The sequence below is a fragment of the Bombus vancouverensis genome, chromosome 13 (genome assembly GCF_051014615.1).
Source record: "Bombus vancouverensis nearcticus chromosome 13, iyBomVanc1_principal, whole genome shotgun sequence".
Lineage (NCBI taxonomy): Eukaryota > Metazoa > Arthropoda > Insecta > Hymenoptera > Apidae > Bombus > Bombus vancouverensis.
In genome coordinates this window covers 4247188-4270907 of record NC_134923.1, presented here as the reverse complement: position 1 = coordinate 4270907, position 23720 = coordinate 4247188, and the positions used below count along the sequence as shown (strand labels likewise).

The 23720-nt window shown below is 34.2% G+C and overlaps 2 protein-coding genes and 1 long non-coding RNA gene across 11 annotated transcripts in view; 2 read left to right on the top strand and 1 right to left on the bottom strand.

The window, feature by feature from the left end:
- The window catches only part of stac (C2 and C2B_Munc13-like domain-containing protein staccato), a 36440-nt gene extending 13066 nt beyond the window's left edge, over nt 1–23374 (bottom strand). For 2 of the 8 annotated variants that reach the window (XM_076623603.1, XM_076623604.1), the window contains exons 1-3: nt 22427–23374; nt 7755–7913; nt 6272–6524 (exon numbers count right to left, since the gene is read on the bottom strand). In XM_076623603.1, the coding sequence (XP_076479718.1) occupies nt 6272–6524; nt 7755–7913; nt 22427–23142 (1128 nt within the window). In that variant the 5' untranslated portion in view covers nt 23143–23374. Of the gene's footprint in view, nt 1–2980; nt 3426–6271; nt 6525–7754; nt 7914–8355; nt 8418–14732; nt 15038–22426 lie in introns of those variants that run through there. The other 6 variants (XM_033338246.2, XM_033338253.2, XM_033338228.2 and 3 more) reach the window with 5 other exon arrangements.
- On the top strand, nt 7569–12352 carry LOC143303481 (uncharacterized). 2 transcript variants are annotated; one of them, XR_013059848.1, is made up of 3 exons: nt 7569–7653; nt 8815–8968; nt 11691–12352. It is a non-coding gene; the product is annotated as an uncharacterized LOC143303481 (long non-coding RNA). The 2 variants fall into 2 exon arrangements; XR_013059849.1 differs by lacking the exon at nt 7569–7653 and adding an exon at nt 7911–8347 and having other exon boundaries at nt 11691–12343.
- Nucleotides 15658–19125, top strand: LOC117158900 (uncharacterized). Its single transcript, XM_033338289.2, has 6 exons — nt 15658–15974; nt 16056–16297; nt 16402–16871; nt 17302–18038; nt 18196–18551; nt 18765–19125. The coding sequence occupies exons 2-6, from the start codon at nt 16261–16263 to the stop codon at nt 19070–19072; spliced, it is 1908 nt and encodes a 635-aa protein (XP_033194180.2). The 5' UTR covers nt 15658–15974; nt 16056–16260; the 3' UTR covers nt 19073–19125.
- Nucleotides 23375–23720: the final 346 nt, after the last annotated feature.

Here is a 23720-nt window from a genome sequence, read left to right as displayed (position 1 = left end):
TAGCGCGTTCCTCTCGATCGACCTCTTGAAAAGAGCGTCGTCAACGCGACGACTTCTGACCAAAATAGTTGTTTCTCCTTTGCTACTTACAGAGAATCGTTCATCGCGACAGTTGCAAAATCTTTTTCAATCATCAAATTGAATTATCTAACTTCTTCTTCAATGTAGTAAAAAGACTTGGTGAATCGACCAAGATACTTCGTCGTTGGCTTAAACAGAGAAGAGTCTCTTTGAAGCTGATTATATCTAATGAAAGGGAGGAATATAAAAGAGAGATAGAAAATCCGTTTGGACCAGCGACTCACTGAGAATCAGAAAAACTGGGCCATAGCCTTTAACATCGTCGCATACTAGTGGTTGCCAAGACCGATTGACTCTGACAATGAGATTCCATTTATTTGTACGCGTTTTGTGGTTCGCCTAACATTGGCCCTTTTGGCTTGATCAAGCCTTAGAGCGGGAATAATATTTGTCTTACTGACTTAGATGTTATTGATTGATGATATTATATGCTATTTGCGGATTAAATGTCTGTATATAATATGCAGTTAAATATATTTGAATATATTTAATAACATAGGTAATATTTCCGTTTTTATCTCTACAGGAAATCAACTATACAAATACTTTAGACTCTTTTGTATCTCCAATTAAAAATCCAATTAAATATACAGGGTGGCTGGTAACTGGTGGTGCAAGCGGAAAGGGGGTGATTCTACGCGAAAAAAGAAGTCGAAAATATAGAATAAAAATTTTTTTTTAATTTTTCTTTTTTTTTTAAATTTTTTTAAAAATCTACAGTGAGATCGAAACGAAAAATTTTTATTCCATATTTTCGATTTCTTTTTTCGCGTAGAACCACCCCCTTTCCGCTTGTACCATCAGTTACCAACCACCCTGTATACAGGTAAAGGACGATATTTAGAGGGTGAAGAAGCGCTCTATTTTGTTTCTACGTTTCTAATCGTGTTCGTAAAGATACAAATTTACATAAAAATCCGCGGTTTAATTATAACGTTACGCAGTTACAAGAAAATTTCAACATATCTAGATAATATAAATTCGATTAATACGATTAAAATTTTTTTGGGACCGTATAACGAATCCGAAAGGTCATCGACAGAAGCCAATCATTAAATAAAAAGGAAGAGCAATTTCCTTTCCCATTCAAATTACAATTCAATCTGAAACGGAACAAAGATGCACGACATTTGCTCGCGGTCTCACATTTCTTTCGCCCATTTCTCTACGCCGTGCACGGCGGCAATTTAAATACCGAAGATCTGGCGTACTCATTGGTCGCTCGGTTAACTGGCTGACCAATGGAAAACGCGAAAACAAGACAATGAATCTGCACAAAGGGAAACTATGCCGTATCCTGTTTGAAGCGACCCACGGGACAAGTGCAACCACAATGCGTATTCGTGTGTTCGCACAATTGCGCCCAATGAAAATTGATATACCACGGCAATTAGCTCATTGACCGGAGGAGGCACGCGTAGATAGCCTACGACGCCGACGTCGACGTTCCCGTCCTTCGTGGCCAGTCCCGATTTTCACGATGCATTATGCAAGTTCGTCTAAATTCGACCGCCCACGTACAAGCCGGATTTATTTTGCTACGGGAACAGGAATTAATTTCGGAGACGGATGCCTCTAGGACGTTTCGCTGAACCATGAATGATTTTTATTGCTATCTAATGTTGGCGAAATGTTACGAATTATCGTTAGTTACAAAGATTTTTCAGGGAAATGTTAACAATTTTGAGCGCAGAAATGAATAAGAATTCGCGTAAAGCGTTTTGGTAAATCGAATGGCGTTCGTTTCGCCAAATCACGAATGATTTTTGTTGCTAACGTTGGTGGAATGTTATCGTTAATTCCAAAGATTTTTTAGAGAAATTTTAACAATTTTTAAAGCAGAAACGAATGAGAATTCATGTAAAGCGTTCTGGTAAATCGAATCGCGCTCGTTTCGCCGAACTATTGTTGCCCAATGCCGGTGGAAAATTTAAGACAATCTCTAATTGCAAAAGTTTTCCAGAGAAGCTTGGGAAATTTTAAAAACGGTAGAAAATAAGAATTCGTGTAAAGTTTTGGCAAACTGAATCGACTTCGCGTTGCATAGAATCGGGTTTATTTTTTGATGCTATTGCATGTTTCGAAAATATACACTGTCTGTGGAAAGCTTGACCTCAGCATGAATTTTAAAGAAGGGTATGCGAAACATTCAGCAACAACCTTTTAAAACAGTTGTCGATTGACAACGAATTCCAAATTTCGTATTAAAGGTTCTTGATTGTCGACATCAAAGTTATTACGCGTTTGAGCAAACGGCCAAAAAGTTCACTGAGGAATTGGAAATTTTTTGACAGCGAAAAAAATGTACTTCGAGCTACATGGAATTAAATTTAGTCTGAGATTCCACTGATCTTCTAATTATAACATGAAAATTCCAAGATACATACATATATATATAAATATCTAGAATCTACCGAAAGATCTTCTAACTATAATTATTTTTCATTCAATTTTTGCAAACCATACAATTTAAACGAAACGTACTTATAATTTTCTCTACTTTAATTAATTTGAAATCGTGTTATTTGGGCTGCAATAAATTTTTAGACATTTTAAACGCTTTATGTCAACAACGTATGAAATACGATGTTCTTCAAGGTCTATGTCTTGGAGAAATTTTTTACGAACATTTCTATACAGAATGAAGCTATGTTACTGATAGTTTGTCAATTTTTGAAGACATAGCAGAATGCGATTGATCAACCCAGTTTTCTCGCTAGGTTTGATTTATTTTTATGACTGCTGCCTGACTTTCGATGAGCGGGCTTTTGCGCCTTAATTGCCAACAAATAAGACTCTGTCGAATAGCCAATTGCCACACAATACCAACTTATCCTCTTGAGCTGAAACCACGATCACCACATCTCGACCCTCAACAAGTCCCATCAACGTTACATACCTTTGATCCCATTGCTTCCTGTTACCTGACAAATTTCTATCACCGCGCGTTTCACACCGATCGAACGATAATTTCAATAATTCTTATTTAAATGTTTATTTATTTGTATTTATTTAAAATTTCAATCAAGGTATGAAATTAATTTAGAAGCGAGAAGAGGGGCAGAGTTTTGGATATTTCATTTCGGAGTACTTTTCCACACACTGAGACGATACAAAGTCCACACCACAGTTTCTTTCATTGTTTTTTTACACACGTTTTACTCTATTGGCAGATTACGATACGTCCTTATAATGTTTGATCATTTTGTGTTACACTTTTCAAATAGAGGCATCCAGGACTTCCGTGGTGGTAGCTCCAGACGGAAGTACACGGACAGGACAATCGTGGTAGCTCGTCAGCTAGAAAGGAGCCTGACGAAGGCGAGTAGCACACTGCCAGGAATAGATGGACGGACAGATCGGAGTCGTCGTCGACAACGTCGACGATTCAACTAGCGTCACACGCTGGCTACGCTACAAAACCAGAGTCGCGTTTCAAATTGAGCTTAACTGTTAATTGAGCTTAGAGGATAACACCCTACCGGTTGTACTACCGTTCCATTCTATCGGTGAAATAATATTACGCAATCATTCACGTTACCTGTTCTTTCCCTTTGATCTTCTATTTCGGATGATTTTGTCGGGAATCGAACGATTAAAATGATTATACATTTAGATAACATTTTCTTAGATAACATTTCTTAAATAACATCGGTAGAATCAGAAAGTTATTTTACTACGGTACGGGATAAAATTAGAGAAGGATAATTGCAATAGACTGTATATAATGTTCAGCAGACTATATATAAATATTTTACGGAAAATTTTAGGAGAAAGTAAAAAATATTACGAAAAGTTAGGAAAAAGTTCAAAAATTGCTGGAAGTTGGAAGAATACGAGAAAAATTATGGAATATTGGGGAAAACTATTAAGGAAAACTTGTCGAAGAAACTGAAGAAATTTTCATGAATGGACTATGCGAATTATTTATTGCAGAAATTATCAATGCTTCTGGAGGAATTCTGATATTTTTTTCAAATTCGGCCAATCCAAATCCGTGTTAATGATTCGATGAATTGATCCTTTGAAATTGGATCGAGTTCAAGAAGAAAATTAGGGAATACGTGAAACAGTATATTATAAAGCCCTAATTAAGAAAATATGTATAGCAATGTCACTGAAAGATTCATGTAGCGGAATCCGTGAAATAAATCTCATAGTCTGTCCTTTCATAAATTGGATAGACACGATCCTTCAGCAATTACGGACTAAATTGCGAATTAAGAGATACGTAAAAATTATTATGGCATAAAAATACTATTGAATACAGATACAAGCATAGTTTTTACACACCATAGTAAAACTAACAAAAGGGTGGAGATAAAACATAATAAGTCGCTAGAGTCCAAAATAAAAAACAGGATAAAATGAAGTTAATTCTAATAATTGTTCAACTAAAAGTAAAAATGATATAATAAAATGTATCCTATGGAGTACTACAAGTTGAAACAACTCTACTACCTTCATAAGAACGTTATAGTACTCACATATTTCTCGTCGAGCCGAAGGGAAACTGGCCAGTCGTATATCCCCAGTCGCATTATTCTCAACACGGAAATTGAGATATAATCGAGGGTGCGCTAATATTTCAGGTAACCTGAAAGTTACCACATTTTCAGGCGACCAAAATGTTGCTCGTGCCAGGACACGTAACTTGTTCGGACATTCGATTCGAACTGGGGCCTTTGTGGGATCAATATCGTCTTGTTACCACCCTACGATGCAATATGCCGGCGGCATGATTCAGTCATCAATATCCAATATCGAGATAAATAAAGAATACAATGATATTCGAACGTAGTTATAGAATATTTGATTATAATACTTTAAACATTGTAACTATAAGACGAAGATTGAAAAAAAAATTGAAAAAACAGAAATTCGGTTCTTTGAAAAATTTGATTTTTTAGAGGGAAATTTGCAAAAATTCTATCACACAAAGGCAACAAAACTAATTTAAGCAAAATGTTACCTATCGAGAATAATCTGATTGAAATCCATGTTAAGAATTAAGTTTCTTAAATTAAATAATCTATTTCTATTTCTCAGATCTATTATTTATTAGTCTAAAGCTCTATTTGTCAAGTAATCTTGGATTGGAATTCGCTTCAGGGTTCAATTTTTTATTAAACATAATATTTTAAGTTAAACGAAAAAAAAAATTTTAGCAGAACAGGTTACTTCCCGAACCATGTAATTAAAATTTGTTTTAGGGATTAATTGCTTATCAGTAAATTAAATCGAAAATTAAATCCAAGATTAATACCATCAGGTTACGATGCTCTTCACTATGTATACATTATATTTGATCATTATTTCAAGATACTTTCCCACGACTTTTCTCCATCTGTTTCCCATAACTTCCCACAGAGCATTCTATAAACCAAGCAAATAACGATAAACAGACCACTCGTATTCGTATTGGCGTAGATAAGTCTATCAGAGTATTTTAAGCGGTTCGATGAGGCGTCGAGCGTTCCATTCGCGGAAGTCATTGATATTTCGAGTTATCCGGTGGCTCTCGAAATTTCAGCAAGCCAAGAAAAGAAACACTCGAACTTCGAGATGTGGCGGACATTTAACATTCGCCATTTAAATCAACAGACGGACAAACGAAAAAATAAAACATTTTATGGCCGATTCGCAAGTAGGAAGAGTACACTGTGGTTACGTATGTTTTCAAAGTCGGAGATTTCGAAGCAAATGAAATTCTGAAAATTAGAAGACTCGATAAAATTTCTTGGAGGAATTAGAAGAAACATTAAGCGATTTTATGTGTTGATTAAATAATCGAATCTTGAGTGAAGAGAGGAACAACGTTTCTTTGGGTTGCACACGATTCTTCAGGAAACTTCGATAGAAACGCGCGTCAATTGTCTTAAAATGTATATTTTGTAGCATCTTTGAAATACAATGATCTTAAATCTTATCATTCAAAATAAAATAATAATAGAGAACTGTCGATAATTTTAAATACGGCGAAATGCAATAGAAATTTTTCAAAAAGTTCGGCAGAAATAATTAGAATCTTTTAACAAAATTGTCATATATAGTGACAATTTAAATTTGTCTAAAAATTCGATAGAAATGTATCTCGTATCAATGATCATAGTAAAAAAACAAATTGATAATAAATAATATCCGGTAACTTAAAATACACTGAAAAAAATAAAAGTGGTATATAACTCACGTTCCATCCCATAGATTCGGCTAAGAAATTCGTGGCATGCTCATTTTCGTCCCTGTCGCTGTCAGTCTCCAAAAGTGCATCGACAGGCTCCTCGATACTACCTTCTTCACTGAAATTGTCCTCTTCCTCTCCCGTTTCCTGAACCTCATCTTTCTTCTTTGGAAGCGGTCCTTCCTCCTGTTCCTGCGCCCGAACCTTCTCAGCCAATAATGTTCCAAGATTTTCGAAGAAACCGCCGTCGGTCTCTTGTATTCTGTACATACGTATTAGGAAACAAGGAAATTAATTGTAGAAGATAATACTAAAAATTGTATCTAAACATTTATATCAATCCTTTTTACTCTGAGAATTTTTTGTTGCATCGATCAACATAATTTTATAGTAGCGTCGATTAAAGTCAGAAAAAATTTCGTATAAAAGAAATTATGAATTTTTGTAAATTTTTTGTATTAAATAATAGCTTTCTTTCATTTTTTCAATTTTCACGGGTGAAAAAGAAATCGGATGAAAGTTTTACTGTATCAATTTAGTGGCGCTAGTGAAGTATAAAGGATCAATGTTCCATTGAAGCAAATGCTATGTTTGCGTTGATCGTTTAAAATATTGCGTGATAATTTAAAGGAAAACGTTGCGGTTAATAGGTGGAATATTAAGAATAAGTTGCAAGAAGCTAGTGGTGAATGATGAAAGCAAATATCTTATTTAATGCCACGTTAATTGTGATGCGAAGCAACTCCTGTTTTCTTCGTCTCCGACCGATTTCGCTAAGTGTGCTGAAAAACGAGCTATTTGAAACCACCGACTGCATAATAGCTCATTTTCACGGCCAATGTGAACGTTTACATTCTTTATTCTTCTTCGTAAAAAATTATTTTATTATTCTTTGGCAATTTATGAAGAATTCGTGTTTTCGTAAATATTATAACTTATATCTAACAGAAAAATTGCACCGTTTATAGAATAACCTAATACCTCGTGAAAATCATATTATAGGACTTATTGATATTTAATGTGTTTCGTACCCACGTAAATAAGCATTATCAGAAAATCAATAATCGTATAACTCAAGAAAGATAAATATGCATACTATCAGTCATAGTCATGCGATTATGACTTATAGATAAGTCACAAGTTTCATAGAAAAACAATGAAACCTTGCAGCGTTCAAACATATTTTGGAAAGCAACTACGCTGAATTCTACTATATAAATCAAGTAGAGTCCATTTAGTAGACTATACTTCAGAGCTGGACATAAAAAGTGACTACGACTTCAAATAAATAATTATATCCTAACTTCTTAAATTTTATGGAATATTAATGATTCGATATTTGGCCAATGGTGTGTACGTATATGTTTCAGAATTTTTCTAAGAAAAAGCATGTAAGTAAATTTTTGTAAAATTTCGCAATTGAAAAGAGAAAGTATACAGCTCTGTCGCATAGTACACTCCCGTTACTTAAGCAACGAACAACACAATTCACCTTTTATGAATGAAGTTGAACGCAGCGAATTTCCAATAGAATCTGCCTACGGTGACCGGTTTCGTTTCCGGCTTTTGCGACATTCGAGCCGCGGCGATCGCGTAGTAAGGATGCGTCTCGTCCAGCTTTTGGAAGTGCGCCATTTTTCGACTCTCTCTCCTTCGGAAGAAAAACACAAATTCTCCATTTCACACGTGCTTCACGAAATAACACTGACGATTCACGAAACGCTCTAATTGTTTTTGGCTGACTGGTTGACAATTTTTATATGTCTGATAGTTATGAGCAATTCCCATTTGAAATAATTGAAAAATCGATCCAACACAGGCATACTAATTATTTTACGAGAGTCTGTATTTGATTTAGTTAGAAACCAATCAATATGTGAAATAAACTGTTTCTTAGGAAATAATTTTACTTTTATGAAATAATTTATCCAAGTGTTTATGCTTCTGTGTATCATTTCTCAATGGTTTCTGTGCCGTTAAGGAATTATCGAAGAGTCATAATTGGAAGACAGATAAATTCGTATCATGGTTGTGCATACGGAAAGTAGATTTGATCAGACTGTGCGTCCAATGATATTTGATAATGTACTTACATTCTTATTTCCTTTTTTTGCAAATGAATATTTATATTTCCTGCTCCACAAATTTTTGTATTCTATAATATTATATCTCACTTTGTTAAACAGTTAATTTCACAATTTAAATTTATATTTGAAATTATTTAATTTTTAATCATAAAATTATATTCGAAATTATTTAATTATTAACCATAAAATTGAAATTCAGAATTATTTTATTTTAAATTATAGAATTTTATTGAAAATTATATAATTATGATAATCGTCAAACGTAATTTCCAGAAAAATATCCTGAAATCCTTCACCGAAGAATAAACATAAATGTTTTAATAATTCTGTGATTTTTTATAGTAATATTTGTTAAACCTCACTGCACGTAATATTTGACTGATCTGCGCGGTTAATTTATCATAATGTATGATAAATGCTCACTTCACTGTTAGACCTGCTATTAGTAGAACGGTATACTTGCAGGAGAATGAGACGTCGATGTAAAATGTGTCAGTCGGAGCATGTCTGACAACAAACTGCCGGAGGACTTCAGGCGAACCAGAGAAGAAGGAAGTAGATATCGTGCAATATCAACATCAATGGTACATCAAACTTTCCCATAATTCAAGCGCGTCAGGTATCATTATTGCATCTCTTGTTACGTATATTTTATAGCTCAAGAACCGTATCGTAGCATCGTAGAACTGGAGAATCGTAGAGTTTGATAAATATAATTGGCAGGGAATAAAAAATAATGTTTAATTTATCATATCTTTTAACGATTTTAGGAACTTTTATATTATTGAAACATTAATAATATTATTCTACTAAAATTATAGTGTAACTGATCTACAGTTTGTAGTTAAGTAGTAGAATTTCGTAAATATAATTAATTACTAGCGAATAGAGAATAAAGTTTGGTTTAGTATATCTGCTAACAATTTTTTGGTACTTTGCTATTGCGAGAAAATTATTAAAATTATTATACTAAAATTGCTGTCCAATGAAATTGAATGAAATAAGAAAATTAGATGCCTTTATATTATACTTTTGAAATGTGCTGTTTATGAAAGTAATTGATAATAATGTGACTAACCAACTATTTCTCGTTCATCGAGAAAACGAAGCAATGCGAGTTTCAATCATTTTAATTACTGTCACCGCTTTGCTCATTATTTCGATACGATACAACGATTCCTAACAATGAAACTACTTTCACGATATATTGTAACAACATACATGGTAATTTCTCGATTGTTTAGCTGGAATACGATCAGCTCTTCTCGAGAATAATTAATAAAATCAGAACTTCCCCGCTTATTACCTTCCCTGTGCCAATTCACAGACTCTACTTGCGCAATAAATACTCTACTGGAAATATCGGTATATGCATGATTCACGTTTACTTCTGGATCAATAAAAAAGATAGTAAATGCATGTGTATCGTAGAAGCTGTAGATTCTCCGGAACTTTGTTTGCAATTTCAAGGTGCTCTTTTGTTCCAATTCCCAGTCATTGCATTTAATTGCAAACTATTCTGGATTTTCTATAAATTTCTGTTTTGTCACTGAATAAGCCTTGTTAGAAGATAACGAAATTAAGAACAGTTATTCATCTTAAAATATGATAATATGTAAGAAAATTTAGCAATTTAAAGATCATTAAAATTAAGGAAACTCTTGTAATTTGAAAGATATGAAAATTAAGGAAATTTTCACACTCCTTTACATGTCAATAATATTTTTAATGTAATGTAATATCAAAATACTAATGGCGTAAAATGATAAAATATTTATGTTGTAAAATGGGCGAAATCACACACGCACACATTTCCCCTTTTTTCAAGCTTTCGCGTAGCAGGGAAAGGAAAACCACATGCTCTTACGGTATTTCTAACATCTTTATTTTACGGTACATCTTGCTTCCAACTAGCCTCTTTTATTTTTAACTTGACCGAAGAGACATGATTCACCGAACTACATTCTTCGTCTTGGTACACTATCGCGGATTGGCTCTCCAAACACGTTTCTACTTTTTGCTTTTGTTTTTACGCTTTGTAATCGCTTGATTGGAGCGAGTATATCGGGTACCGATTACCATTTATAACTTGCAAATTTTTTGTTCTTTAAATGACCACATAGAAACCGATGATAGCACAACTTGTTCGACCTACGATAATTATCGTGTGCTAAAATATGCACTGAGTTGTTAAATGTCCTGAGTTACATAACAGTTTTGAAATATCGAAGAATTAAAAAATCTGCTTAAAAGGTATTTTTTAAGTGGAACAAAAATACTTTCTTGCTCTTTATACTATGCTCTTTAATTATTTTCCTCGGTGATGTATATTTTTGGAAACTTTGAGGTTTCTTTTTTAAATTATTAATAGACTTTATGTGGATTGACTCGTGGATTAACTTGACTACACGAAGGGAATATACTTTTTAAAACAGGATACGAAAAAAATAACTGAATCTGTATATCATTATAATATACATACATCAAAATGTTAAAGATATGCTTCAACGAGATTACTATCATGGTAAATTGCAGTCTTTTGCTTTCAGCATACAGGATATGGAAAATATCAGCGTGAAGTATAAATTATAGTTCAATTAGCTACGCTTTATAGTAACATTCTGGAAAACTATATGCAACTAAAATCCTGTGTCATAAAGTAATACTAATGCAATCTAATAATCATTTTTTAAATAATTCATTCCAAAATTATTGTAAAAATGATTAAATAATGAACTGTACGAAATGTAGACAATTTCAAAATAAAGAAAAGTATTCGATAATTACGCCAAATATTCGGCTGTAATTATTTAAGCTGTTGCTCATAATTATTTCTGATTCAATTCGAACTTACCATTTTGGACGGTTTCAGAATTTAACGTACGTTGCTTAAATAGTTTGGATTTAAGGCACGTACAATTGCAACGTAAAATAGGAGCAATATTAACCATTCTCATAAAGGAACGTGTATTCTAACATTCGTAAGATATCTTATTTTTATAATAATTCTCTCTTTCTTCGTCTCTCGAATAATTATGGGTGATTTTGCATCTGATATATGTGTATTTGCATTAATATACATATACAGCGTACATACAGCGTGTTTCATTTGAATCAGTTTCAATGGTTTAAGAAGTACATAATATTATCGAACTTAATTAGTTCTTTGTTCCCTATATTTAACAAAATACAAACTGAGAATGTATTAATAATTGCATACAACGTTTTAATGTTGGATATTTGTTCTCAAAAGTTTCAGAAAATAAACGTTTAATCTATTCAGAGAATATACTTAGACGAGACACCATGTATATATTGTAATTTTACGTAATCTTTTACAGATATACGACTGTAACGCAACGTTGTTGTCTTGCGAGCAAGAAGCACAAGGTCCTCAGTGATGTAAGTCACGAACGGCCTTCAGTGGTCCCTATCGTTACAAAATTCGAGCGGACTCGATCCGCTTCGCGTTAACTTCTATGTCCGACTATTTATGTGATTTCGCGTGACCATGTACACGTTGTAATTTTCGAGGACAAATGCAAACGAAAAATGGTCATTGTATTATTTTCAAAAAAGTATCAAAATTATATTCGTACGCCTTCAAGCTTATCAATATTTTCCTTTATCCTGTAACCTGTTTTTAAACGTTAATTTCCCGTGGGACGTTCACCTACGCGCTGATGATTTAACGTTCTGCACAGTTGCGTATCCGCCACGGAAACAAGGAATTCCCGAGGTAGTCAGGATGACGTCTTCACCGACATTGGTATATCGTTGACCTATGGGAAAAAGCATCGCGATTTCTGCTGACTAGATACGTAGTAACACCGGCAATTGCAGTTAATTAAGTCACTTCGCTATTGTTGATTATGAACATTTCATAATTGGAAAATCGTATAGTGTTACGTCTTTTTTATTAATTAAACGCATGATCGTGAGAAATGGTTTTTTGAAAATGGGTAAGCTAGTAATTTATAGCATTTGTATATTCTTGGTGTAAGATCGTACGTGTATTGTTTCTCACTTTATACTGACTTTTCCTACTACGTCTATTTCGTATTAATTTGTTATAAATGTAATTTTGCTATTCGTCGTTGGCTTTTAAAAAGAATATACATGTATATTTTTATATTTTTTCAGTAATTGTAATTACAAGTGAACAACGTGTAAAATTATTTTTTTGGAGATAGACGATATATGTAGTTATAACGTGTATATACACTGTGTCTATGCTTTTGTCTATTAGTATATTTTATATTAATTTATCTTTTTAATTCTGTTAAAACGATTCTACGTCTAAAATTTGTCTGTTCTTTATTGCTACATACGTTTCCTATTAGCCTATTTTTTAGTTTTCTTGCCTTTATCATTGGTTTCCACAAGAGTCATGTATATTTAGATTTTACTAAATATTTGTAAATGATAAGAAGAATTAATGGTATTCGTTCGTAACGTTTTATATACACGTTTAATAGTTCCTGAACAGATTGTAGTAGCCACTTTCGTCGTCTCGTAGAGCTTCTGTCATCGACGGCAATGCAATAGTTGAGACATCATGAAAGAATTAATTAACACGTATGTCTACACATTGCTTCTTTTCTGTTTAAGGAGATCGTGTGGAATACGACAGTCTCGTTATATAGTTTACACGCTATACTTCGTAGAGTGTTTGTATGAGTAGGATGAAACCTCCTTTGCATTTTACTTTTGTGCAAACTGTTCTTCCTCGTGTGACATCAACGGATGACCAACTCTTCTGTCTGGCATATTTATAGATGCCGCTTGATATAAACAAAGACGCTTTCTTATACACGTAATGAAATCCAAATGACGTCCAAAAATTTCGAATCATTTTCTCAATTGCATCTATATTAATAAATCTCTGGTCAATTGTAATTCTCAATTTTTTTTGTATTTCGATAGATTCTTCGTTAAAAGATACTGTAATTTTAAGTTGTCTGTTTTTTTTTTATGTAAAACTTCCTATTTAACGCGTTCAACGTCTGCAATTAAAAACGAATTCCATATGGATTACCCCAATCTTGCAACAAATTTGTACCGTCAAATTTGCATTGCAATCGCCATTAGCGTATCGCAATTAATATTTCTCCGTTACAATTGTCGCACTTGCCATTGCAATCATACTTTGCATATCTCTATGATGCAATTAATATTTTGTCACTGCGATTATCGCGATACCTTAAATTACGTTGGCAATAAATCGCGAAACGTCGACCTTGAGTCACGGATCCCAGTGGCTCGTTACGCTCGTTCGCGCGACCTGGAGAAACAATTCCTCTACAGATGTTCCGGACAACGCGCGTTAGTCTGGTTTTAATAATAGATCGCGCGTATGTGGTACATACGAGAGTTTCAGATCGTCATTCCAACGTGCCAACGAGTAAAACGCAACGAGCGTCTGTTCTGGAACGAGACCGCTGCAACAACGACTCATCACAGACGAACACGTGGTATTCCATCGTGAAAACATCGACGAATACGTTAACTTTTAACACTGAACTTTTCTCGAAAACGATAAAACGTGGAGAAAAGTGCATGAGAAACAGAAACAAGTTAAGCGACTCTTTCCGCCGTTTATGTCACCTGATTCATTTTTATCTATTACATTTTGCATTGGCAATCATTCTGAGTCATAAGATCGACGTGCTACAGACTCCGTTTAAGCGAGAAGTATTTGCATTTGAATGCTTGTGATCGAACAAAATTCCTCTTTGAAGTTGCCTTATTTTGGAGAGTTATAATTTCTAAAAGCGATTGGTTACTGAACGACACTTGTCCATTTTTGGAAATGATACTGAAGAAGCTTACTGTTTCGCTTTGGATTTGAAAAGTTAAATCAAATAACTCCAGTCGCATAAATTAGAATTAATAGAAATTTATTTTGCAGCATGACTAATTCTATTAAAAGAACTAATCTACGTTTGTATGCGACTACAGATCTACTAATTTTAGTTAATAACTAAAAACTAAACAAATCTCAGCTAACAATTAATGTTAACTGCATTACAGGATGGCAAGTAAACGCTAGCAAATAACAGTACATGTAAAAACTATTATGTGATTATGTAATATTAGTTACAATTCTTTAAAATATTACTTTTGCAATATAAAGTGAAATGTTTGTACGTTACTGCATTAATCCTTATAAGCGCGTAAGATTAATTATTAACATGTTTATGATTACATATATTCCACGAGCACAGTCCCATTACTCTGTTAATAGCGCAAACGACATGTTAAAGACTAACACACGTAAATAAGAAAATGAAAGTTATGGTTTCCAGTCTATTAATTGTCTACTGCAGAGGTTCCTCTCTTTCTCTCTCTCTCTCTCTCTCTCTCTCTCTTTCTCTCTCTACCTTGTTTCGTGTTCCGATTTTTCTTGCTCCTCCTTTTCCTTCGTTTCCTTCTCCACAACAATCTTGTGATAGAAATCTTTCCACATCGTCTCCTCGTCCATTCTGGCAGGTATGTTCTTTACGCCCAAATGAAATTCATAACATCCTCCTACACGTTCTTTAATAGACCAAATTAACTTTCTCTCGTCGATGAAACGTCACTTCTATAGCTCGAGCAAGAGCCACGGGTCGCTCATTGCTAAAATCACGCAATGTTCAACGAGTATCGTCAGAAATTCCGGCGAACAACAAGTTAACACCGGTAGGTCAGCTCGAAGCAGTCAACACTGCCGTGAATAACACGCCTTGACATTTTCCATTCACTGTTGCTTCCTCTCCAGCCACCAGATGGCGGATGCTCACAGACCGCGCGTCAATAACTTCTCGACTATCCTTGATCTTCTACTTTCTTATCTGACGCGTTTACAATCTTCCTTATCTGTTCAATTATTCTTTAATCGAAGATAGCTCGCACGGAGATAGGAAACGCGGATTTACACGAACATCGTTCCGTGGAAACTGAGATATGTGAATCTTGGTAACTGGTCGGTACTGGTAATCCTGATGGCGCCATGATTCTCAAATAGCACCGGTGAGTCAACGTTCAGAAACGAGAATTGTCATCAGAATGGTACCGTGCTGTTTACACGGCAGGTGTGTCAAAAGAATTTACAGATCGTTGCCAAGGATGATTTAAGTAACTGAGATGATTTTCGAATTCGTCGAATGTCGTTGGCATCGCGGTACATCTGTTTTGTCGGAAGTCGATGATCCTTTGTCTAACAATTGCCAATTTTTCCTCCCTGTGGCTTCTATTCTTATCGCTGGCTACTTAAGTTTCTTCTGTATTTCTCTGAGTATTTTTCCACAAAGTACAATGTCATTATAAAGTACGGTTCGTACGAGGACACTTCCTAATTTTGATGGTTGGTTGAAATTATTAAGATTTAGTCGATCATAACTTTGCATTCATGCAGGATGACGTCCAAAAGATTTATAAAAATTATTTGCAAGAATTACACGAGGAATTTAATAAGTAGAAATAGAATTGAGTTTATTTCATTTCCTGTAAGTGGCCTAATAGTTATGAACGGGAGCGTATATCGTATTGTTGGCTGGTAGTGGTTGGAGGAAACCAAAAGAAGCTGCAAAGAAGTCCTTGAATTTTTTACTCAACGTATCCTCGATCTTATTTTTAACGTTGTAAGTCTCGCTTTCTGTTACTTATCTCTATTTATTTCGTTTCTTTGGTAATATTTCACTAGATATTCATAAAAACTGCAGATGTAAAGCGACGTTTATGAGGGTTTACATATGGTAGTTTAATCTGTAATGCACTTGAGAATAGCAGAACGATGCAATATTTCATATCGTGTTATCAAAAATGTGTCTTCTTCGATATTTTGAGAACGAGAAAGTTAGATATACCGAAGTATATATAAAATAGCGAAGAAGGAGCAGTGTTACAGACGAGTATATTATTTTCACCATGATTTTCAAGCTAATTTCGTTTCTCGTATTCTTAGGTAAGCCTCTAAAACTGAATTCTTTTCCTTTCTCAGTTATTCATATTTTTTAACTAATTGCATAAATTGAAAGATTCTCAAGAGAGACTTATATTTTCACACAGGCCTCATTTTATGTTCTTCAACTTCTAAACATACCACTGGAAGCAATTCTCCAATTCCAAATGATACTCGATCAGATCCAAATACCTTTGTGTTAGTTAATCCAAATCAAGTGCATCGTTTGGAAAGGACGATACGAAACTTCTTTTCGAAAATAGCAGAGCCTATAGACAAACCGATTGTGTTAAGATCTACATCGTCTAATTCATATGGTCTGCTATCAACTATTCGAGAAGTATGTGAAAGTATAAGGAAAAAGCTCATGCAATTCGCTAATGATTGTGGACTAATTAATACCGTTCAACGATACGAAAAACGTTCGAGTCAGGATCCATTGTCCGATGATTGGTTCTCTGAGTTGCTGCTGCAAAGTATATACGTGATACGAGACTTAGGAAACATGATTAATGAAATTAGATCATCAACTGGTTTGTATCTTGGAGAAGGAAATACGACTTTCCGAGAAAGTAAGGTTTGTGCAAATGAGAAAATTGAACGAGGTATTTTGCTTGTTAATTGTGCTTTACGTTGTATAGTCAATGTTTTTAATGATAAAGATTTCTGTCTTTCAAGTAATTAATTGGTGAACTTATGTATCAATATATAATTGATAATAAATTAAAACAATTAATATAGTAATATGACACTAAAATTCTGTTAATAAGGTAAATTACTGCATCAGAGTATAGAATATGTAATTAATTCTATGTTATTACTTTTTATTACTAAAACTCGAAAACTATCGAAAACTTGAAAAATGTGAAACCTTTTATTCTATGTACGTATATCAGCAAACAACCTGATAATCAATTATACAAGTTTTAAAGATTCCTAGGAAATTTTTCGGTACTATCTTTACGATTAACTCTTCCAAAAATTCATAAGCTAAAATATTCACACAGTTCCAGCAACTGAATAGACACGCTAACGGCTTCAAATTCCTCGGCGTAGTGAACGATGCAGCAGAATTTAGCGACAGACTATCGCAATGTCTGCTGCAAATAACGAACAATAGGAAGCGTAGATCTTCTTTCAGTCTAAATCGAGCAATCCTCGATCTGATGAAACATACACCGGAAACCACCCTTAAAACTTTGGAAACTAGTTTAAGGAACATCTCAGAAACGAATGTTCTAAAGAATCATCCAGGACGAAAGTCCTGGCACATTTTCTTTTGTCTTTCAACGGCGAGAAACAGGGGAATCGATTACGACGAGTGCATTCGCGAATTGCAACGCTTCGATGAATGCCTAAGCAGCTCGAAACAATCATCGAATATGAAAATGCATAATTTTGACGCGAAATCGTGGACAAGGGCGATTCGAAGATTGAGTCATTGCAAAACTATGGAAGATAAATATGGAGAAACGGAGGTCTCTTGTAAACCCGATCGAAGAATGCCACGAAAAATTAAAAAGAAAACGAAGTACGTGTTTGAAAGAATATTGGACAGAAAGATACCTAGAGGATCTTCTTTCCATCGTGCTGTTAGTGATCTTAGCGACACATTGTCGGAAAGCGAATGGGGACAAAGATTTATCGATGAGTTGTGCCAATACTTTGGTATTTACGAGGATGGCAAAAAGAAACTAAGTAGATTTTCAAAATCCGCGAGTAAGAACAAAAAGGCAGCGGTGAAGTTAGTATGATTAAATTTTATACGATTGAAGTTGATTTAATTAAATTTTAGTATGTGTAACTAAAATCCTTTAGAAGGGTTAATAATCAAAAGGAATTAAACAATTTCTATAAAAATTTAGAAATGTGAAAGTTATACATATCTGCTTTTCAACCAGGCACAGTGAAATCTCGGAAGCTTTGAAATCATACAAAAAGGGAGCGATGGTAAGAACGTTCGGAGCGATAAATAAAATGCACCGGTCTGCGGTCGATTTTGAAAAATTCTTCGCGGAGGGAATGAGAGATACCTTTAAGGAAGCTTGGCAGAGCCACGTGAAGGTTTTATCTAGTCTGATGGACTGGATGACCAAGCTACTGGAACTCCACAGCGGCGGAAGCTCCAGTGGAAAGGAACCGCGCTCGTCAGACACGAGCTCGTCAGACACGAGCACATCGCAAGTCGAGTGGAATAGCGACGAAGATTTGGATTCTGAAAATATCCGGGAGCGTGTTGTAGCTCGTCCTAAATCAGGTTACCACGATTTATATTACATTACAGTTGAATTAGATATTTTATTCATTTTATTATAAGAAATTTTTCGGGTCATGGTCCGATAATTTCCCTTTTATTCGCCAAACATTAAATACATAGAAATTTTCTTTATAAACTTTGTACGAAGAAGATATAAAGTATATTATTAAGCATGAAGTACGAACATAATATAGATAAGTGTTTCATTTACAGAGATAATAAAAGATGTGGACAGCTCTATGAATAGTCTAATGAAATCAATGAATCACCTAACCAGACATCGAAACGCGACCAATAAAGATATGCTGACTTCTCTTGCTAATAATCTTCTTTTAGTCATGATATTCATGGAAACTATGGGCTTCGTTTCTTCCTTATACTGTTTTGCACCAATTGCGAGTGAGGAAACTTCTTTAGAATTTGACGACGAATGGAACCGTCAACATGGATCGTTGCATTTTTCTGAATACGATAAAATTATCGATTTAATCTCACGTGAATATCCTCTTTTTAATTATTAATTCTGAGAATAATTAATTCTGAATAAACCACAAAAATCCTATGTAATCTTCAAAATAGTTGTAAATAAATATAATAAATAAATTTATCCAATGTAGTAAATACAAATTATTGTAGAATTTCATTTCAGTCATAATTTATTTTCAGGCAATTTGTTAAATGTACTTAATATATATTAACACAGCTTTGTGAAACAAAAGTGCGAAATAAAATCCTTCGGATCTCTATTGTGATAAATCTGTGTTAATTTATTTTCCTACCCTCCATTTATTATTTTAACTAATTATTTTAATTAAATTATTACAAAGTGTTATGGATTGTTATTTAAAAGAATCGAATTTTATATTTTTTAATGTTATCTTCGAGCTTCTCAATAAAAATTTTTAATTTCATAATTTTTATAGATTTCATAGACAAGACGAATGAAATAAACTATATAAATATTATTAGTAAATAATATTATATATAATATAATATTTGTCTAATGTAAAAGAAAAGAAATTTATGAATTATCAAGATATATTTTTTGAAATTAGTATCATTCTTATCGGGCATCGTACACTTGCTAAGGACCCTATAAATCCTAAAATACAATAGATCAAGAAGTTTATATAACTATTTCTTCTAATCTTCCAACTTATATAATTTATTTACTTGCAGGTAACAGTAATTTTCAGCAATTTACAAGAAAAATGCATGACATCTATAGTTTCCCAAGATATGAAACGTTCTTTATTCTGTATGACACTCAAATTTATCAAACGCAATCGTTCAAACTGCCAGCAGAAATGCACGCAAAATCTAATATCTTCTTCCTAACCTATGAGTATTCTTTTTATTTTATTTCACATGTTCTTGTAACTCATATTTTCCTGAATCTACAATAATCAATAGCTTTTATTCACATTTTTACGTATGTTTATCGCAACAAATATAGAGAGTGTTTCTTGTGCGTGTATGAACGTACATCGAAGTACAACCTCACAACCGCCAATTAAGTTGCATCTAGTCTTTCCTCTCTTTTCATATCTCTATTATCATTATCTTTTCTTAATCACTTCCTTTTTTTTAAATCTAAAGATGACACAAATCGCTGAAGAAATATGCAACGTTGTAGGAAGAATGATCTATCTGTATAAATAGTATTTCATTCAAATTTCGAAGTCTATGTCGACAGAGTAAATACCTGAAAATTCTGAATTAGGAACTAACCTATGCACTAACCTATCGTACATTACGCGGATCTCTTACGATCCCAGTGAAATTCCACTCGTGAATTTCTTCGAAACGAATTTTAATTTTTTTTGAGAAACCTTTTGAACGTTTAACTAATAAATTATTTGTATAGTAAAGACTTTAATGTGCGTCCCAACATTTTTGCAGACGTTTCGGAAGCTCAGAATAATAAAAATATTAGACGTGAATATAAACAATTTTGTTCACGGAAATTGTGAAAATATGCTTGTTTACAAGAGGTTGGCCATTTTATTCTCGAAATGACACTAAGGACTATATAAATCAATCGAATCGATAGTCAGTCGATCAAGGATTCACGTTCCACGTATAGCATGAAAATAGTCGTTTCCAGGAAGATGAAAAAGCCGCGTCCAATGCCAGAATACAGAGACAGGCGTGTTCAGGTTCGATGCACGCAGGAAGTCCATTACGCACGTTCTGCGCAAGATCCTGTCGCATACACAGCCACTCGACTCACGTACCGTGTACTTAGGGCTGAATGAAGTTCGAACAGGGCCCTTGGGTAATACGTAATTAGAAACTATTGTGCGCAACGACGTTTCGTATTGTCGACACGCATAAGCGAGTATGGCTATTTTTGAACATAATACTACTTGATGTATATTCTCAGATTTCGAGAAAACGACATGAGAATGAAATTCTTTTAAAATCGCTGAAATACAACACAATATAATTTAATTAGAAGTACGCCACACTCAACAATTAATCTCATCAAAGTTATTCTTAAAATTTTATCTTATCGTATCCCGAGTTCAATTATAGTCGTTCCAACAAAAGGAATTTGTCCGGATAATTGTCGTAGATAAATATTTATTCAAAACGATTCGAACAATAGTCAACGTTGATGCAATGTTGGTCCTTAATAGATTATTAACAATAAATTACGTAACTAATTTTCAAAATCGACGAAATCGTCTTAGAAACCTACTTCTTTGTTAAACCTATACAACAGATTGCCTTAAACCTCTTGTCTATTGAATGTAAAATTAAATATTCCCCACGTACAATCTATTCAACTATCGTTTTGGCTATCGTTTCGTGCAATGGTGGGCACGCAAGCGTTACACCACGCTGTCATTTACTCGAATGACTCACCGACGCTGGTTTCCCTGCATAAACAACGGCTGCCGGCTTTTCCAGCGGGTCTTTAAACTCCCTTGCCACGTGCACCGTGTCTTCTAACCGTGAGAAGTGCATTATCGTCGGTCACATCCGTCGATTTCTCCGTGGCTCTCTATCTATTCGGTGGATAAACACGATGGCCACCCAACGATCCAATCGACTCGACGACCGTAGCCTCTTCGATGCCACTGTTAATCGATTTCGTCGTCAGGTGCATCGTGTTTGATAACGAATTAGCAATTCTATGTCGTGATACTATCTAGATCAGAGAGATTTGCGACTCGAATTGAGTTTTGGAAATTTGTTAAATCTATATTTTTTAGCTCAGTTTTGTTTGTAATATTTAGACGAAACGTACTTTAGTGACATATGATGTCTATATAATGTATGATATGATACTATATGATATAATACTGTATTATAAGCGTATAATACGCTTTGATATCGTTTGTTTCGCTTCCGACATCGAACATCCTCAACCTTAAATTAGCAAAATCGATAACAGTTTCATCGATTGCGATGCGTATACATAAATATTAATTGTTACTCGTTCATCGAGTTATTTAAGCCACTATGGAAGAATGCATCCAGAAAAGAGAAAACAAACGGCATGTGGATTTGCATACGATTTGATACTTAATGCGATTCTGAGAACGTAATAATCAGGCAATTTGTTCATCCAAGTTGCCATGGTTCGTTCATATGGTTCTACGTGGAAACATGATTTCGAATGTTATCGTACTTTCCTTATATGAATTTACTTTCATAATTCACAATACTTTGACGGGACATGCATGATATACGCATATGTACAATTAGAAAATTTTATTCTGCAGCATTTTCTCCAAAGAAAGATTTCAAATCAATTTATTTTTCAACGTACGAATTTCTTCTTACTAATCCAGTATAATCTAACAATTGACCACTTAACAAATTTTATCATTAATAAATTTTCCATATTCGTAAATTACACTCACCCTGTTACCACACAAGGAGAAATCCTATTTGTCCTCGAAACTAGTTGCTTGAACCTCCTGTACCATCTATCGTTACATGCTGTACAACAGTTCTTCCCCGAGACAATACTCGTCTTCACGCTTTCTGAATCACTATTATCATGTACATTCTTCGTGATAAGTGTCGCAGGCTTTTCTTCGATACTCACAATTATATATTCGTCTAAACTTCTCCTCGAAAGATCATTAGCCTTGCTAGATTTCTTCTCCATTAAATTCACCCCAACAAAAGAATTTTCTACACGTGAGTCAAATTCGTCGTCAGTCATAATCGATAAATTCTTATTTGTCAAATATTCTTTATTATACAGCTCTGTGCCTTTTGTTATCTCATATTTCAAAGCACTGTTTTTAATCTCACTCGATTTAGGAGACAAATATTTTTCATTATAAGGACGAGAATCCTTTGTTTTCTCATACTTTGGAACACCGTTTTCAATCTCGCTTGACTTAGAAGGCAAATATTTTTTGTTACGAAACTTTGTATCCTTTGCTTTCCTATATCCGAAAACTTTGGTTTTAACTCCAGTTGACGTAAACTTATTTTTATACGCCTTCTTCTTATCCTTTGTTTTCTCAAATTCTAACACTATGTTTCTAACCTCGGTTGACTTAAAAGATAAACGTTTAGACGACTTCTTACGACGATGTTTCAGCTTCTCAAAAATAGCTAACATCGTTATAGAAAGTGGTGTATAATTTTCTCAGTACTCATAACATATTCGTTCCAGGATTCGTTATGATTTTTTGAATGTTTCACTCGAAGCAAGTGTAAAAGTTTATGGCACCGTTACGCGATGAGTATTAAAGACTTCATTTTCACTTTCAAATACGACAGTTTCATTTATGTTGTTATGACTGTTCGGGGTTTAGGGTACAATGTGGCTCGTGTGAATAGCGCGCGCAAAACTGTAGAACTGAGCTCGAGCCACACTCACAATAAGTACGTGAATGTTCTCCAAATGGAAGTACTATATAGTATGTAGTTGGTCGCAAGCTGTTCTACTCGGAGTAGGGGCACTCATGACTTCCCACCAGCTCCGATGGTGGGTTCCCCGATTTCGATTTGCTTAAAAAACGTTTGCTTATACAAATTACACTGTGCACTGAGTCTGTAAGTCATCGGAAATAGGACTTGTAGAAGTTCCTCTGGTACATTAAGGTCTCTTAAAAAATTTCCTTCCCTCGAAGACTTCAATTAAGTATATCCATCATACTTCGTCGAATTATAGGATTTGAATTTTTACCGTCACTT